Source organism: Pungitius pungitius, chromosome 6 (genome assembly GCF_949316345.1).
Source record: "Pungitius pungitius chromosome 6, fPunPun2.1, whole genome shotgun sequence".
Taxonomy (NCBI): domain Eukaryota; kingdom Metazoa; phylum Chordata; class Actinopteri; order Perciformes; family Gasterosteidae; genus Pungitius; species Pungitius pungitius.
This window is the reverse complement of record NC_084905.1, coordinates 14,091,015-14,110,328: the sequence shown is the minus strand read 5'-3', so window position 1 is coordinate 14,110,328 and position 19,314 is coordinate 14,091,015. Positions and strand designations below refer to the sequence as shown.

General features: G+C 46.8%; 1 protein-coding gene across 10 annotated transcripts in view; it reads right to left on the bottom strand.

The window, feature by feature from the left end:
• The window catches only part of frmd4a (FERM domain containing 4A), an 89,302-nt gene that overhangs the window by 27,776 nt on the left and 42,212 nt on the right, over positions 1-19,314 (bottom strand). For 5 of the 10 annotated variants that reach the window (XM_062563045.1, XM_062563046.1, XM_062563044.1 and 2 more), the window contains exon 2: positions 2,319-2,384. In XM_062563045.1, coding sequence (XP_062419029.1) covers positions 2,319-2,384 — 66 coding nt within the window. Of the gene's footprint in view, positions 1-2,318; positions 2,385-4,614; positions 5,175-15,430; positions 16,094-19,314 lie in introns of those variants that run through there. The other 5 variants (XM_062563042.1, XM_062563040.1, XM_062563041.1 and 2 more) reach the window with 4 other exon arrangements.

Sequence of the window (19,314 nt, the reverse complement as noted above, 5' to 3'; positions counted from 1 at the left end):
ACAAAACAGTTTGCCTCCCTCACAAAGTCTTATAAATAACAAACATGACTGTAACTTACTACCGTTTGTATTAGACTCTACAAGACTGTGTTTGTAATAGCCTTTCTTTGATAGCCAAGCGGATGGAGAATGATGGATGAGATACTGCGCTGCTGCAGCTGTGTGGAGACTGTAGGGAGACTGTTAAGGCACATGAAGGCAAGCGAGGAGCTGAGAAAAGACGATATGGAGAGTGCAGAGTAGAAAGTCAAGAGAGAGAGAGAGAGAGAGCGTGGAAGAGGGGCAGAAAGAAGTACCAATTTTAAAGGGAGAGGATCAGTTCTGGCAGAGTAATCAAATCTGAAAGTCAGCAGAGCTGCTCAGCTCTCGCCCCATTTTCATCTCTCTATTCCCGTCCCTTCAGTGTCATCTCCCGTCTCTCATTTCTGAGCTCTCGTCTCACTTTTCTCTCTACATCGAAACCAACCTACCTCCATCCTACTATTCTGCAGAGGTCCCGTTCCTGGACAACTACCTGCTTTTAGTCTTTGTCGCTTTTTTCCAGTGGAATTGGGTTATGGTCGGACCCAAAATGGACTAAAGGAGGTGAGTTAGAGTGGATGGAGCCATGAAAGAAAATACCTCAGACTTTGAAACCAAACCATGAGACACGTCTTTGAGATGATGAAAGTGAGTGTCATCAAACAAACAATGAAGAAAAAGGAGAGACAGCGAGATCCTCCTTGTGGCACTGGCAAGCAATGGCAACCGAGTGGCACCGTGTGGCACCGAGTGGCACGCAGTGGCACGTCAGTGGCAAAACAAGGCAAGCGAGTGGCCATTGCCAGTAATTTAGTGGCAAGTCCGGAGCGAGCGTTTCAGTGGCACGCTGAGTGGGCGGAGCCAAGTTTTCCTAGAAAACGGCCGTTGACGTTAATACCTTTTTATTTTATTTATTTTATTTATTTGAGACAAGTGAGCGCTCGTTTTCCAGAGCAGGGGCTCGTTTTAGCTTTGGACCAGATACAGCCCACTGCGATCTCATGTCTGCGGGTTCCGTGTGGGGGCGGGCGGGGGTCCGTGTGGAGGTTCCGCGGGGATGTGGTGGTCCTCGGCCGGGAGCGACACGGCGGGGTTGCGGGGGGCTCCGCGAGGGGTTTTTTTGGCGTGTTCCGTGTGTGTTTGTGTGGGGGGAACCCAAGGAACACCCCACACAAACACACACACACACACACACACACACACACGGAACACACCAAAAAAAAACCTCGCGGAGCCCCCCGCAACCCCGCCGTGTCGCTCCCGGCCGAGGACCACATCCCCGCGGAACCTCCACACGGAACCCGCAGACATGAGATCGCAGTGGGCTGTATCTGGTCCAAAGCTAAAACGAGCCCCTGCTCTGGAAAACGAGCGCTCACTTGTCTCAAATAAATAAAATAAATAAAATAAAAAGGTATTAACGTCAACGGCCGTTTTCTAGGAAAACTTGGCTCCGCCCACTCAGCGTGCCACTGAGACGCTCGCTCCGGACTTGCCACTAAATTACTGGCAATGGCCACTCGCTTGCCTTGTTTTGCCACTGACGTGCCACTGCGTGCCACTCGGTGCCACACGGTGCCACTCGGTTGCCATTGCTTGCCAGTGCCACAAGGAGGATCTCGGCCCTGCTGAGAAAAAGAGGAAGTGAAGTGAAGTCGAAAACCTAATTCATGTGTGTTGTTGCGCAATAGTAAAAAGCATCCAAAGTAGTGTTCCACCCTGGGTACAGAATTCAGAAAAGGGTAAATAGCTATCTAAAAGGGGAAGGGGCTTTGGAGGGAAAACAATGGAGGCTGCGGGCGATGATGCTTTTAGACGTTACTTCAGGAAAGCCCTGCGGTGGGGGGCGGGGGGGTTGAAGGCTGAAAGTGGGGGAGGGGGGCGGCAGGCTGCTTTGTTTTTCCTGGACAGGATGAAGCATTGTCAATTACACAGATACAGTTGAAGGATAAAAGGGAACATTTCCAATTACACAAACAGTTTTGTCAGATGATTTGGGGCATTTCTGTTTGGGATATTGTTAGGACATTGGGGTGGGTAGCTTCTACAGGGAGAGTAAATAAGGGCACAGTATCTTTGTACGCCCTTGTGTTTGTGTGTGCGTGTGTGTTTTGTGAAGAGATCAGGTGAGCATCAAGAAAGAGGAAAGTCACCTACTGCTGACCAAAGTTCCCTCGGTCAGCAGCAATTGATCCCCTTGGGAGCAAAGACATCCCTTCCACCACGCTGGGAGGAAATCAGAGTCTGTAAAGAGAGAAGGAAGAAAGAGCAAGATGGCAGAAGGAAGAGAGACTCACCTGTACAAGGAGCTCCAGCTTCCTGTCGTCCAGGAGGTGGACCTGACATCGCCTCCCCTCTGTCATCTGGGAAGAAAGAAGGACAAAGGGAAGCTTGTTTAGATCTATTTTGTAGATTGGTAATACGGTTTAATGCGTCTCCACGTTGCCAATAATACAAAGAACATTACTTAGATTTCTTTTTGACATGATATGTGCTTTATGGGAAGTACGTGTGTGTGTGTGTGTCTGTGTGTGTTTCTCTTCACAAGGTTAGATGATCCGTGTACGAGGCCAATAGAGACAACGTCTCTTCCTCATTGACATTTCTAACATTCTCCCTTGACCGGATATCCAGCAGGAAATTAATTTGGGACTAATGGGTCACAATTTGTGAAACGTCCTGCTCACAATGTTCCCCCAGGTGTTGGTCTGCTTTGTTGACACAAGGCCGGCCGAATACAGCTGCAAAACGATGAGAATATCCATGTGTCAAGTTCAGCCGTAAACACCGGGCATGTGCGATGATGACACAGTCACTGGCGGGAAATATGCACCACATTTCACACCAGCTGAGAAGCCAAACCAAACCTTTCTGGAAGTTTGCTCCTGGGTGATACAACTCAAACGAAATAAAAATGGCCCAACTATTCCACTAAAACGAATTTCTGTTTTGCAGGAAGCGTGGACCTTGAGGAACACAAACACTCCCTGGCTCCTCCCACACTTCCCTCACATCTGGGAGACGGGGAGGGACACCACGGGGAGATGGGTGTGGGTGTGTGGAGGGGTAGGAAATGTTGCAGGACAAAGAAAAAAGGGGGCAGAAACATGCCTATTGTTAAACATTTGATAAAAAACTCAACACATTGGCCACCTGAGGGCTCATGCAATTTAGTAAGGGTGTGTCCACAGTGACTTGGACTTTCTCACCGCTCGTGCCAGCTGGCATCCAGGTGGCAGTTTGGAGGTGAGAGTTTAGCAGAGAGTCGAAGATACCAGAGAATGAGAGGGAGAAGAGCGACAGAAATGTGTCCCAACACTCATCTGTGTGTGAACTCTGATTGCTGGTGTGTGTGTGTGTGTGTGTGTGTGTGTGTGTGTGGCTTCTAGCTACTTCGAAAGGTTCGGTTTACCCTCCCACTCCCCATTGATCTCTTGTGGTTTGAGGGACCGGGTGCACCTGTGCACACAATGGCTGATGCGCCCGCACACACACACACACACACACATATTTCTTTCATCTTCCATTATCCGGTCATGGCAGTACTTTGCCTTTCCAAAACGTTCCATGTTGATACTGTATACGGTGATTGAAAAGACTGCCATCACAATTGATTAGAAGGGTAGTGGTGAAGACACAGTTAATGCTAGAAGGTAGAACAACAACTCAGAGATGTAAAGTGTCTCAAATGTTATCAGACGGTGTGTGAATATCTCAATCCTCAGCAAATCTTTGTTATGTATTTATTTGTCTTTTAGCCTTGACATGTAGTAGCAGGGATGGCAAGACTCACAAACCAAACCAGTCTTACTTTAGTCTACAGAATAATTTAAACTGCAATGCAGATTTTACACACACACACACACACACACACACACACACACACACACACACACACACACACACACACACACACACACACACACACACACCGGCCTCTACTGGGGACACCTGGGAATAGTACAAACCCCAACGTCAAGGTAACAAATCACTGCCTCGAGGCTACAATTAGGCAGCCCGATCTGGCAGAGACAGACGCTTATTGGTTTTAGTCATAAACTTCTTTGTGGTATTGGACACACGCTACTGAGTTGCTTTCCGCCATGACGTCGAATGTAATAAAGTTTCTATGAATAGCTTCTTGCCATTACGCCGTCTTGCAAAATAAGAAAGAAACGTGGAATATTACCGCACCGTTAGAAAGATACAGTTCATGTCCTTTGCTGAGAGGCTTTTCAGTGACAGTATATGTGTTGTAAACAGCACGTTACAAACGCAGCCATGAGACAAAGATAGAAACACATGGTATGCTCATTCCTGCTGTGCGTAATCCACTGACATGTCTGCACCATTACTGGTCAGGTTTGAAATGGCAAAGCCGGACTTGCAAGAAACAGCGAAAATAAAAGACAAGACATGAAAAGGAACAGCCAGGCAGCCACTGGTGTGGTTTTCTTTTTCTTTTTTTGTAAACGTTGCGTTGTGTCACCGCAGCGGACACACACACACACACACACACACATGACAGAGGCACGCGCAAGCCGGTTGTCAGTGATGCCGCTGAACGTTATCACTAGTTAGTGAGTAAGTTACCTTGCAAACAGACGCTCTCTGCGAGGCTCCCACGCACACCCGGCAAACAAGAAATACAAAATTAAAAAATACTAATGGTTAATCCCAGAAAGAAACGAGTCTCGTCACTGCCAGAAGATCGTCAAAAAACACGCTTTCCCCCGGCCGGCCTAGGGGAGGAGGCACATCAGTATCCATGTTGGTGACCATCAGTACCTCGTATCCTCACAACGCCACGCGCACGCGCAATTAACAGCGACGGTGGAGCGGTCTTTTCCTTTTTTTGCCTTCTTCTTCCCGAGGCCGGCGTCTCTCCCTCCCTCCCGAAAGCTTGGAGCTTCTCACGGGGCTAGTCCACGGTCGACCGACACCTCCCACGGGCCCCTCCTCCTCCTCCTCCTCCTCCGCCACCGGCTTCGTGCGGTGCGCGAGCGAAGCGCTGGCGGGCGAACGGGGACGGGGACGCGGGTTGAAGGGGCTCCGGTCCGCCTTCACTCGCCGGCTACGGGTCTCGCTGTCATCGGAGGTGGCTCCGAAAAAGACAGGAAATAATGGAAGCAAGATGTGGGGGCGAGATGGGAGGAGGGGGGGTTCTGCAGTAGCTCAGAACCACGAGGAACTGCAGACGTGCCTCTCTCCCCCTTCCTCTCTCTCTCTCCCTTTCCGCGTGTGCGTGCACGCGCTGATAGTCTGCGTTTAAAGACGAGCGATGCACTGCTGATACGTAACAATGAGCAGTGGTGTCAGTCCCTATTAAAGGCAGCATTAAACCAGCTGTCCCCCGAGAAATGCAGTTTTGTCAGGGAGAAAGAGCGCCCCCCCCCCCCCCCCCACACACACACACACCTCCAAAAGACCCTTTCCTTATGTGTGTCACTGTGGAAATATGCCATGCTATTTTTCATTTGATTGATTTCCGTAGTCCTGATCCCGTTAAACGGTTACATCCCAGGTCGGGTCCGCCCCTCGCTGTCCCTCTAGCTCCACTAGCTCGTCACTTCCTGTGTGCACTTTTAAAACACAGATCTTCTTGTTTCCCGGTTTGAATTGCATTGCTTGAATGACTTCTGGCATTCAGTCCGCTGCAGCCATTGGACAGACTTTTTTTTGTGACCTAAATTGGGCACCTGTGTGTTCAATTTACACAGCTTGAGCAGCAGCCGTTAAAACCACCACGTTTTTAACGTCAGTCCAGTTTTTGGTACCATAAATAGATACTAATGTGTGCAGTGGAGGCAGAGCTAATCCTATGCCTAGTGTCAATAGAGCCTTTGCATAACTCAGAGGCTGGTCTTCCTTCTATCACTGTGTTATTACATTCAACAGTGAGCACTACACAATGAAAACAGTGCGAGTATAGTTTGTGTACGTCACGTCTTCCGCTTAACTGTCAACATCGGGGACGCTTGGCCATTTGTTTTTCTGAAGACAACTTTAACTTAAACCTTTCAGGGTAATAAATTTAATTTGTCCCGGCTTCCATGACCAACCTGCAGTTGCACTATAACACAAATATGACAGGCAGTTAATGATCTTCAATCTGCATGATTCATTGGAAATCTCTTCCCAGACATTACGCTATACAGGGATACTATAAAATCAAATGGTTTTGGCTCGAACCGTTTTGTCACACCATAGTTTATGCCGCAGGGTCGAATATTCAGCTGAGTTTGACGAATGTAGAAAGTCACATGAGAAACAAAGAGGGTGCATTCTGGTTATTTTTGGCCTGCTCCAGACGCGGGAACCTGGCCTGTCCAACTTAAACATCTCCAGATGATTCTTTCCTTGGCTTTAATACGTGCACTCGTCCCTCCTTGGCTTTCTCGGGTCAAATACATATCTCCCTTGATTAGTTACATCCTCGGCTGGCTATCACAAGGGCCCTGTTGTTTGACCAATGCAAAGGGGGGTGGACAGAGAAGGGGCCAGTGGGGGATTAGAGCTGACAAAGATTGAAGAGGAGGGTCAACATTTTTTTTTGCAGTAGCAGTAGACTTAACAGTTGAGCTACATGCTAAGGATTGCTCCTGCTTGTAATTAAGCCCAACGAGGGGGGACACGGATTCACAGAAGCGGCCATGGAGTAGAAGGAAGGAAGCGGGGCAGGAAGTAACAATAACAAACAGCTGCGATTTAGTGAGCCTCTCTGTCCCGTGCTCTTGTCCCTCAACCTCCCTACACATGGTCACCTTCCAATGACCTGCACAGCGCGTTTCCACAGAGCACACGGTGAGGAGCGCTAAAATGTGTGACATATCTGGGCCCTGACCGAGCCTCGTTATAGAGCCAGTGGGCTTCTATTGTGGGCTGAGGTTTGGTCGTAATGAGGTGCCGATCTGGTGTGGTTCTGTAGAGTATTGCTCCAAAGGGGAAAATCTCCTGATGGGTAAGGTGGGCCTAACAGGCAGGTATTAGAGTCGGGTTTTGGGGTCGAGCAGGAGAACTGGGTTGATGGTCTGTGTTGGAAAAAGGTAACCCATATTGGTGGAATGTGATATAAACAGTGCTGAGCGGTTAATTGAAGCAAGATGGAGAATCTCTTTAACCCTGACTGTGGGACGCTGCGGTAGGTAGTTAAGACTGACACACACACACACACACACACACACACATAAACACTCTCCATGCTCTCCCTCTCTTGCTCTGTCTGTCTTTGTCTGGATCTCTTTCATATTTACTGAGACTAAACAAACACACACTGTTAAACACGTCAATTTGAGAGCGAGCGTGGTCTGACACAAGCCGCCCTACGGTGATTTATGACGCTGAGATCATTTCAGCTGAGCGGGCTTTATGACCCGTCGTCTGTTTTAATGGAACAGTGTCTGCATGTGGTGCAGATTAGATCACAACACAAGATTCAGCAAAACACACCATATTCTGCAGTTTCAGTTGAATGGGTTATCGAAAATCGGAGGGAAAAATAATAGCGGGGCCAAATCCATCTTGTCCATTCAGTGCTTCGTAGCAGAGTGAGACGGCGCAGGGAGGGTCACGGAAAGGCGGCCAGGAATGTCTCGAGAAACGACTGACCGAGAGAGATCTGTTTTGTTTGTTCAAGTGTGTGCATGTGTGTGTCTGTGAGCTCCACCCTCGCAGCCCGATGGTGACGTTGGGACTGAAATGTGGTTCCAGTTAGGGCGTTTTTTTAAATCAGAAACACACTGGCACTTCAAACAAGCTGGAGATATTTCTATTGCCAACTCTGATTTGTTTCTGTTTTACTATGAAGCACCATTTCCCGACTTCACCAAAAATATCTCTCATCTTTGAGATGTTCCCCCTCATTTTTTACAAAGGAGATCCGATGAGTTTTTATGGGAACAACACTTTTTTTGAAGGCACAATGAAGACGTCAGAAATCATGGTTTATGGGAATTTCTGTGTTCCGATCTTGGAGGTCCAATAGACTTCTTACGTCTGCACATCTTTAGCTTGCTACATATACAATTAAATGGTTATGTTTGCAATACCAGTAGCGGCAGTAACACTGGATATGGACTGGAGGTTCTTCAAATAATATGCTGAATATTACCCAAATTGCAAGCAAATGTTTAATCCCTTTCAACAGAGAAAGAACGGCTATGTTGTGTGTACAAGAAAATAAAAGCGTTGACGATAACATAGGAAGGCAGATATTGGTACAGTCCATTTCAATACGTTTTGTAGTCATAACACTAACAACCCCAGCATGTGCTTGAAAAATTCCTGATGGTCTGAAATTCTCGTTTTCATATATTCCCACTGATCACAATGTCATTGTCAATAATGAAGTGTAATCTTGGGCCGCAAACCCTCTAACCTGTAATCCATTTAATAGACTGCTATTGGACCCGTCTACTCTGCACTGCTGCTCACATCCTTCCTCTTAACTCATTTGTTTCCCTTCTCTTCCTCTCAAATCATTTTGCAAGAGTTTGTTTCTGTTTAACTGGTGCCAACAAAAACAAGCTGGCTCAATTAGATGTACATGTTAGCACAGAGGCAATCCCACATAGCCATAAGTTATATATAATACAGAAAGCTCCAAACCCGCAGCAGACGTCTCCCTTGACGACGTCCAAACAAATAACAGCCTTTCACGGGCATCAGTGCGGTGATGCTGCGCCACAGTGTGTCGAGAGCAAGTCACCGCCGGCCACCAACGTGTTGTATGCGTTTGTACTTTCAACTCACTCTGTTCTTCTCCAAAAAATTGATGAGCTGCATTGAAATAGTCAAAAACGGATTATTCCACTTTGCCTATTTTCCAAAGGGAAGGACAAGCTGCCTTTCTTCAAATCGTCACGATTCCCTCTCTTTCAGTCTCTGTCTATTCTCATCGGCTTTGTTCTTTATTGACCCGGTTTGGACATTCCTTAAATTCCATTCCAAAGGAAAGAGTTGGTTGACTGAGTCATTATAAGAAGTACGTTTGCGTCTTCCTGTGTGTATGTCTGCGCCTCTGAAAACGTGATTTTGAATGAAATCGACCTGAGTTGGTTCGGTAACTGAAGTAGCCTCGGAGGAAAGACCGAGGACAAATCATTAGGAGAGCAGAGGGAGGGGGGTGTGAGGGGGGGGTCACAGAGCACCAACAGCCCAACGGGAAGAGCACAGAGGTTCAGGACAGTATGGGTGATGTCATGTCTTCTAATCTCAATTAAACTCTTTTCGTGATCATCAGTGGTAAACAGCAAGGATTGAGGTTATCAATGTGTGTGTGTGTGCGCACCTGAGCCTTTCCCATGACATGGATCTTTTACCCATACGCCTCCTCTCTTCATCTATAATTTACACAGTGAGAAATCACTCACCTTACTGACCCTGTGTTTACTGATCCTCCTGTCGATGCACAGAGAGAGACAAAATGACGCAGAGCGGGGTATTTGGTTTTGCATAGCTAACAGTATCCAACTTTACAGTATCTGTGAAGTGTGTGTAAACCAATGGAACCTTGTTGATTGATGAATCTTCATCCCTGACCTCTCTTTATCTCCCTACTGCTTCTTCTTTCTCTCTCTCACACACACACACACACACACACACACACACACACACAGCTTGTGGCCTTAACTCAAGGACACTGTGTACTGCAGAGAGGTTGAACTCCAGTGGCTTCCATCCCTGTCCTGGGACTGGACAGAATACCAAACACTCTAATCATTTAGCAGGACTGAATATTAAACAGTCCTATCTGCAAAGTCCTGTGCGTGTGTGTGTGTGTGTGTGTGTGTGTGTGGGTCTGTGTCACAGTACTAATAAATTCCACCATCTGATACATGTACCATGAGCCAGAACAGCAGGGGAGAGGAGAGTTTTTTGGGGGTTAAATACGGCCAAATCCTCGCTCCTTCTTTGCTAATTTTGCCCTTGTGTGCATGCAGGAGTGTGTGTGTGTGGGAGGGAAGGGCGGGGGGGGGGGGGGGGGCTCCATCAGGGGCTACAAAGACCCTCCAGGCTGATTATGGAGACAGCTATAGAACAACATCATTCAAGGCACCGGCTTTAGCAGAGCTCTGTTAGCTTCCTTCCAAATAATAACGCTTAGATTTTAAAACCACTTAGTTAAGCTGAGAGGCATGAACACAACCTGCACTATCAAAACACACACACACACACACAGGTTCGACCAGCCTCATTCCCCCTTCTCCCTAAACAAAAGTTGTCATGGCAACTTAACAGGACCCCTCTTTGTCACAGACACTGTGCCAGAAATGTAGGGCACTCAAAGGAGGAGGTGCTGTAAGACAATACAAAAGACTGTAGCAGGCAAAGGTATACGTATGACCCCGGGCTATACAGTACACCTGAAGGCTCGGAGTGAATGTCTCCCTAGCAAAGAGATTAAATCAAGTTGACAACACAAGACAAGGGAATCCTTTGCTATATAGTCAACTTATACTCCAAATTTTAGAAAGACAGAAGAGTCTGAAAAGGGTAAAGCAGACAGGTGGGACCCAACAGTGGAGATGAGGCGGGCTGAGACAAACAGAGGCAACATAATGAAGGAAACAGAAGCTGTGGAGCACAGACGGTGTGAACAAGCTGCGCCCCTCGGACCTTTCTCTACATCTTCCCGCAGGACAAGTATTCTACTGACGGATCAGAGCAGTTGAAAGGAGCGACGTGTCCCTCCACAGGCTCTGTCCCGGTGCCTGTCTGGCCGGTCTCCACTGCGCTCAGCAGTCGGATTTATCCCTCCTTTGCTTTGGCTCAATGGGACTGTGCTCCATTACTACACACTTGATTCCTCTGAGCCGGGGTAATGAAAAATGACCGAGCTCATCTGCAGGGAGAGCCCTTTGGCAACTGTGTGGTCTGTCTCTGTGTGTGTGTGTGCGTGTGCGAGAGAGAGCGCAATTCCTCTTTTCCAAAGGGAATCCCGTCATTGTAAAGATATTGAATGTTTTCCATTTGGCCATTTTGCCTCGGTGGGGGCCAGAATCTGAAGGTAGGTGGTGGAAAGTTTTTGCTCAATAAATAAAAATGTCCAATCAATCGTGTTACACGGTTACCGCCGGAAACTCATTTTTTAGTTTTAGTGGTCGAGTTTGTCAAAAGCTTTTTCTGGTTGTTATGGTCTCTAAATTCATCCACACATACACACAAACAAAGGCACCCCAAGTGCATGGTCTATGTGAGCATGCACATGGTTGGAAGTCATTTGCCTAAAAAATGTGAAGGGACTAAAAAAAACGAGTACCACAATGGATTCTTCCGTTTTTATATCTTAAAATGATGATGATATATCGATGACTAAGCTCCCACCGTAAGAACATGCATGGAAATGTGAAGTTGTGATTCATAAAGGAAATCATATTCCCCGACTCACATCCTAAAATTCAACGCACACAAACCTTTAGGTTCAAGCCTCTGTTCGGTAAACATGTGGACATATAATAGTATCCAACCAAACAAGAGGAATCCCTGAGACGGATTGCCTCAGATATTCCCCAGATTCCCCTTGTAATCCCTCAGGATTACCATTCTATACTCAGGCCCCAACCTCTGAATTTAAAACACCATAAGCCCTTATATCCCCATCACTAAAGGCCACAGTTAATCACTTCAGTCAATACAGGAGGACCACCTCCAAAAACCTTACATCGTGGTCACTCTGGCCACTCAGTTGTGACTCCGACACACTTGGAGGATTTAGAGGGAAATCAGCCAGATGTCTCAAATAGCCCGCTCAACCCTTGCCCAGTAAATCACCAGTGTTTCATCATGTACAACATCTAAATAGTCTACAACATGGCAACTGATATCAGGGAAAGTGCTCATATTTGGCAATCCTTTTGAATGCAATCAAAAACACTGTCACTGGGTCTTATACCGCAAATATTTTTCCGTGTGGCCTAGGGATTTCCCTTTTGCTAAAAGCTGAAGATTATATTCAATTTTATGCCTTTAATCTGAGAATCGGAGCAGTCTTTTGGGGACTGTGTGGTGGGCGTGTGACCGTGCAAACGCATGTAATGAATAGAGCGAGTGGCCGTCCAATCAAGGAGTGGCCGTTTTCACACATCACCAGAGGCGTTAGATTCCAGCTGGGCTAAGAGGCTTATGGTGCACAGTCACTAAATAACTTTGCCCACTGGGGGAGGAGGGGTGTTGTGCTTTAAATATTTATCGGGAGCTTCGCGAAACGCATCCATCTGAATGTATGAATGACAGGTACATTTTGGAGGATGATATTGGTGAGGAACATTTTTCCCCACCTCTGCAGGGATTCCTTTCTTAAATTCCAACATCAACCAGCCTGCCCCCCCCCCCTCTTCCCTTTTCACTTTCACACACATTTTACACTCACACTGTTGGTATTTGATAAACCTGGGAATGGAGCAGTGGAAATGTTTTCCAGACCAACTATGCAAATATGTCCTTATCCCCAGGGAGACACTCTAAACGGCTTCAACCACCAACAGAATGTGCACGGGGGTATGTGTGTGTTTGTCGGTGTACGCCTATGAAGATAAATCAAACACAAACAGCCCTCTGGCTAGTTGCAAACAAATTTGAGAATGAAAAGGAAAAAAGTATAAACAAAGCTGTGGAAAATTGGAAACACGGTCCTTTCTGGCCCCTCCAGTCACCAAACTGTCTCTCGGTTCTGGGAAAATATTTTCTCATGTACAGATCTTGAGTCTGGCAATGAGTACAAAGATGGCTGCCAGACAGGAATAGCGAGCAAAATTCTTCAGTAGGAAGTCACAAGTTCAAGTTCAGCCTCCATCCAATGATGTCTTGGCCAAAACAACGGGGAAAAATGAAAAAAGCCTGGGAATTAGTGAGGACACAAAGATTTGCCATCCTGGATATTTGCCTTTCTGTCACCCTGAGAGCAGAGTCCTAACAACCTGGACCGAAAACAATCAGCTCCCAATCCGGAGGGGCCGGGGGGGGCTGCTGTATCTCATTGTGGACTGCTCTTCCAACAAAACACAATCGATCCAGCTCCTGATTGTGTATCTTGGTTATTTCGGACTCGTGCTGCTGTGTCTCTGCTTGGTATCATAATGGACTGGGACTCGTCAGTGGCAAAGGAATATGATCAGTGACAGAGATGTTCTCACAGGAAACAGGAGCAGATGAGCTCACTGCAAGTAAACTGACCTGGGTTTCATCCCTAAATATGATGCAGTAAAACTGGCCTGGGTTTCATCCCTAAATATGATGCAGTAAAGCCTCCAATCTAGCAGCAGGGACGTTCAATGAATATGTATAACAGATGTGAAACAATGCAACATTTTAAATATGTATACAACTTTTCAGTGGAATTGCGTTGCTAGGAAACAGCTAGGATCAAAGTGAATTTGACAAAGCGGAGAACCCGGCTTCCTGCCAGACGCTGATATTTGCGAGCGCGATAACAGGAAATCAACTAGGTCTATGTAGGATACAAGAATGAACACACTCAGGAAGAGTTCTGCTTAACAAGATGTCACTTCACATTGTTAAGAACAAAACGATGGCTCTGAGTAAGACTTGTGAGTTGCAGGACTGTGATGACTGCAGGTAAATAAGGACATTCTTGCAACACAGGGGGCCATCCAAGCACCTGTGATCACTCTGGTCCCTGCTTCCTCCTCATGCCGGATATCCTGCTTTCAGGATGGAAGCGAGGGATAAGAATGGAACCGGGCAGGAAAAGAAGGAAATCCGTGCGACTGGAAAGCAAATTAAGAAGCCATCCAAGGCGAACAATCACACAGAGAAAACACTGTCTAACAGCACAGCAGAGCACTGCCCTCTCGCGCCCGACAGCACCAGCCCTATTTAAAAAGGGTCATACCACCAGAGGAAAATGTGTGACCGGAGGCTGTTGAGTCAATATTGCTCCGTCTGATGCATCAAAGTGTGAACGCGTTCTCTCACGAGAGCAATAAGTGTTTGCGTGAGCAGACAGCGCGTCAGAAACGTTGCAGGCCGCTGGCTAGCGTGCTGCCCCACTGACACGCAGAGCGCAGCATCACCACCTCGACGTCTGTGTGCTGATTTAGTTTCCACACTGGTGGTGGACGCAATGAATAAGTAATTAAAAAGGTGGAAAAGGAACATGTGAGAACAGGTTGATGAAGTAAAGGGATGTCTCCTTATGTCTCCTTTGTGAGTCCACCAGCTGCATGAGGCTGGGTTTGTCATTAACAATAATAGATCCAGGTATATCCCCGTCCTGCCGCCTGACACACTGACCCCTCCTTCCTTACTATTTCAACTCCCTCCAACATTAACAGCTCCAGCTGGATTTAAGTGTGTTTTAGTGTGGCCTCTTTTTCAGACGTCCATGTCCCTCCAAACCAGGAGGGGGGGTTAGGGATGGGTTAGTCTCAGGGAGCTCTGGTATGTTGTTTCAGTTTCCTCTGATTGTTTTGCCCTGGATCAGGATGCTTAAACCTGTGAGCCCTATAAAAACACAACACAAGACAAAAGATAACAATCCAGTTTATTCCCCTCTTGAGAATAAAGGAATCAGAGCAAAAGGACATAAAAAGGTACACAATGTGTGTGTGTGTGTGTGTGTCTTTGTGTGCTGTGCAGTACAGTGTGTGCTTTTTGTTATGTAGCAGAAGCCTGAGGAGTGTCTGTCTGGGAGCCTGTTGGCTTCGTCGTGGTGGTGCCAGCTGCATTCAAGGCAGGTGAGACGCCCCAGGAATACTAATGGCTCCATGAAAGGCCCGAGTACCCAATCGGGCCCGCTGAAGAGAATACTAATCAACTGTTTTGCTGAATCACATCTGGACAAACACAAGGCCCAAAAGACGCAGTTTTTTTAAATTAAAACAATTAAAATAAATCATTTTTAAGCAAGAACTGTTTTGTGCTCATCAGAGTGTGAAGGCGTGCGAGGCGAGGGTCGCATGGTAAGACAGCCAGACAGCCCATGAAACAGCGTCTGTGTGTGTGTTTCACCTATCCATAGAAACACTTACCAGCTTAGCAGCTTAGTTACCGGCTCCTTTTTAGTGACCCTAGCAACAAACCTTCCTGTTAGGGGTCTGCTTCCTGAGAGGAAAAACGTCTTCAAAAGAATGTAAAACACAACAGTGTTTCCCGAAGCTGGCACGAAAACTCTCCCTGTGCACCTGTTACGAAACTATATGTCAGCATGTGTCCCAGTTCAGTGGCAGAAACACTGCCAACACATCCAACCCAGTTTAAAAGGCACAAATCAGTCATGTTTAACCCCGCCCGCGTCTCTGGCCCTCGGCCTATCGGCTGAAGGACATACCTGGCTTAAGGTAAATCATCGGCTGAATATTCAACCTCCAAGGGAGAAAGCGGAAAAACTTGAAGATAATAATTCCCAGTTCTCCGCAGTTTGGGCGGGTGCATGTGATGAGCAGCCTACCTGGTAGAGTGGCCTTAAAACACACCTGTGTGTGTGCAAGAGATGCGTGGGTGCTGGAAGGTTCCTGGCGTGCACGCGGAGGCGTCGGAGGGCCGTGGAGGTGAGCGTCCACAGCAGACCTTGCCGAGTGCAGGCTGCCTCGTCTAAGCCCATCAAGACCGCCTCCATCACGCCCCTGTGATGAGAACCACAGCTCCGGAGGCACACGCAGTGTGGCAGTGGGATTTGATATCAACGAGATGTCCACATCACATCAAACTCCATTCGCACAGGTGAAACGTTATAGATCAAATCCAGCGATTGGAAGGAATTAGCCTTCACCGTCTTCTTGAGGCCACGAAGACTTCCACAGGTTAGTCAGGCAGGTCGGTCTCCTCTCCTGCCTCCGTCCTCTTGGTCTCTCTGGGATTCAGTGGTCCAATGTCTACCCGAGGTCAAGCCCTGCCGGTCCGTCCGTCCCAGTCCCACATAGCTGGTGGTCCCCGCTGACTCTCTTTCTCAATTCCCCTCTCCCTTTTCTTCCCACCGAAGCAAAGTACACTCCGTCCGTTGGTCCGTACGCCACAAACACAAACATTCCCACTGAAGCAAATGCAGCTGGTCTCTTGGGCTCCCCGAATGGTAGTTGTTTTTTAAAGTGATACGCACTCTCGCACTGCAGCTCACAGCGAGAGAAACCAGTCCAGTGGCGGAGAGACGGAGAGACGGCCGGTCTCGCTTTGCTAGGAGGCTGCACACGTCCTCACACACCTGGTCCGAATGGACACTTTCAGCCAAACATATGGTTATGATCAGAGAAAATGCTGATATCTGGTCTCCCAGCTAACAGTATCTTACTGTGCAACAGCACTGGGACTGTGTCCAGATTTCTTTTTTTTTAAAGCAGAATAATTTTCATCTGAACCAGCTGTCCTCGGCCTGAAGTGTCCTGACCCGACCCGTCCTCCAAAAAGGTCCAAGAAAGTGCAACTTATCTGCTGCTCACTTCAAACTCACACATTCACCTAGCACAGAATGAGCAAAGCGTGTAAATATATTTGATTACGTCCAACTTTTATTGGAGATAAAAAGCCAAATTGAAACTAATCTTACATTTGCAACAATGGCCACACGGAGGCAATGCAGCCCCCGCATGCGACCTGTGCCAAGCATTCAATCTGTGTGTGTGTGTGTGTCCTTGCCAGTCTGTGATAAACACTTGGCTTAACAACACTGCTGAAACAATAAAGCGTACATGATCAATGTCCTTTGTATTGTGTGTGATATTGAATACAATCGACTATTTTTTCTATTTCCAGCAGCCTAATGTTGATCTTCTGTGTCTCTCTAAGGATTTTCTACATGTCAGTATGGACATTTGAAGGGAAAAAAAACAAGCTAAAATACCCGATGGTTTTATACAACCAAATTGAATTATTTTTTCCACTTTCCTCAGAAAGCCTTGATCAATAGAAAATTCAATAGCTCGGTGCTCTACAGTAACTCGCTGCCTTCCTCCCAAACCCACTCTGACTGTAGGTGGATTAAATGGTCTTTTGTAGCCCACTTTGATTCATGAAGGGGTTTATCGATGCAAGAGGTCACTACTCTACTGCTGAGATGGTTTGTGTGTGTATGTGTGTGCCTACAAATCCATTCCATGGTGCTTGTAACATTTTTTGTTACTGAATATAACATGAACATAAGTATATTACTACCTCTGGCCATAATCAAATATAGTGCATTAAGTAAATATTATATTTCCTTTTTTCCTCTCTCTTTTTTTTAAACTTTCGATTCTCTCTGACATTTTCCATTTTCGAATGGATCCAGACGCACACAAATCATAATCCTAACCCATACCACAGTAATGCAATAAACTTTCAAAAAGTACTTCATTTCACCAACCACTGTCTCCGAGACCCCCTCGTCCACAGCACTGGTTTCCCACTGGTTTTCCTTCTCTCAATCTCAGGGCCTCGCAGTGCTTTCTCAGTGTTGTCTTGAAAAGCTTTTAAGGAATGCGTGGCCTTCCCAAAGTGAGGATTTTCCAAAAAATGAATCGGGGGTCGGCCGGAGCTCCACGTTCACCTCTCTGCCACTAGAGATTATGAGGGGTGTAAATATTTGTTAGTGTAGGGGAGGGAGGGGTATGCTAGGCATGACAGTGCACCGTTCCCATGATTTCATGTGTGTGCAATGTGTCCCTCCGAATCCTGGGAAAGGTCACACGGGCCCTCTGGTGTAAACAGTCGGCACTGTGTCAGCTGGCCGGTCGTTACCATAGTAATGAGACAGAGAGAAGAAGACACTATCTGCCGAGGGATGGACAGCCAAACTGCAAGATAATTTGCATTCATCCACATTTTTGATGATGAATAAACTTCAACACTTTCCCTGCTCCATCTGCTGCCCTCTGTATTCACTTCCGCACTATAACTTTCTCCTTCCTCCATCTCGATCTCTCAATCTTTCTCCTGCTCTCTGATCTCCACTCAGGCGTGTTGAATTAGAGTGTAGGCAAGTCGGAGAGAGGGAGAGAGAGAGAGAAAGAGAGCAGTGGAGGGAAATGGGTCACAGACACTATAAATTTGCACCATTCTCAACCGAAGCACTACAGCACACGAATTCACAAAAGTGCACATGGGAAAAAGTTATTGAGGTACTACGAATGCACGCCTTCTCATAGTCTCATTTTCTACCCACTCAACCACACATACACACACACATACACAACCACCACAGTGACAGTGATTATAAGTGGCATACATATATAGACCGAGTCTGAAATTCAATTCCGATCAGTCCTACTATAATGTGATTGTAATACAGGTGCAGGCAAGAAAATCAATATCAAAACATAACATGGCTCGAGAGGGGACGAAAGCGGGGAGCTTTTTTATGTGTGTGAGAATGTTCTTGTGCATGAGCTTTGTTTTAATATGTGTGTATTGGAATAATTAAAATACTGTTTACTTTGCACGCACATGCAGCGAGAAGCCTCCACGATGACACAAAACCTTTGAAGTAGGCAAGAAGTTGACCTAGTTCAAGTGCTATATACTGTTATACACACATGCACAAAGAGTGTACACTCAAGAAAACGCGCGCACACACACACACACACACACACACTCCAAAGCTTATCATTCTTTCCACTTTGCCTGGCAGATAAATATTAATGAGGATTACTACGTTACTGCAGTACACCCACGAGAGACTGCTCCTCTCTTTCCAACCTTTTCCCACTGCGTTTTTTGTCGCTCATGCTCACATACCCCCCCACACACACACACACACACACACACATCTTCTGTCTTTTTGTCATTTTGTATCATTTTATACTTTCTATTTCTCTCATTCTGTTATAGCAGGATTCAAACATATACAGCACCCACACACACACACACACACACACACACACTATGAATAAACCCCTTCATGTGAGTGAGTCACAGACAGTGCCCCCGTTCTCATTGAGTCGTGTTATCTCTGTCTAACAAAGGGAGCAGATTGTGCTGGGATATTTAAGGAACATTTTAGGGGTCTCCACATCCTGTTTAGGGGGAAGATGGAATCCACCAGACATCTTCCCATCAAACCACACTCATCCTTTTCCCTCCTTTTCTCTGTGATGTCTCTCTCTCTCCCTCTCTCTAGAGGATTCCGCACACAGTCGTTTCTAAGACGCAGAGATAATTAAGAGATCTTTGTGAGCTCTGCATGAAGGTGGCAGAGGATGAAAACATCCCATCCATCCCTCCACTGGGGGATGTTCTGGTAGAGGACGGAGGAGCCCGCTCTCGCCATGGCGACCCTGCAAACTGTCTCCATAGAGAAACGATGCACTTCACTCACAGTCGATCATCTCTTCATTGTTCGATCGCGCTCTCTTCAGATTTACT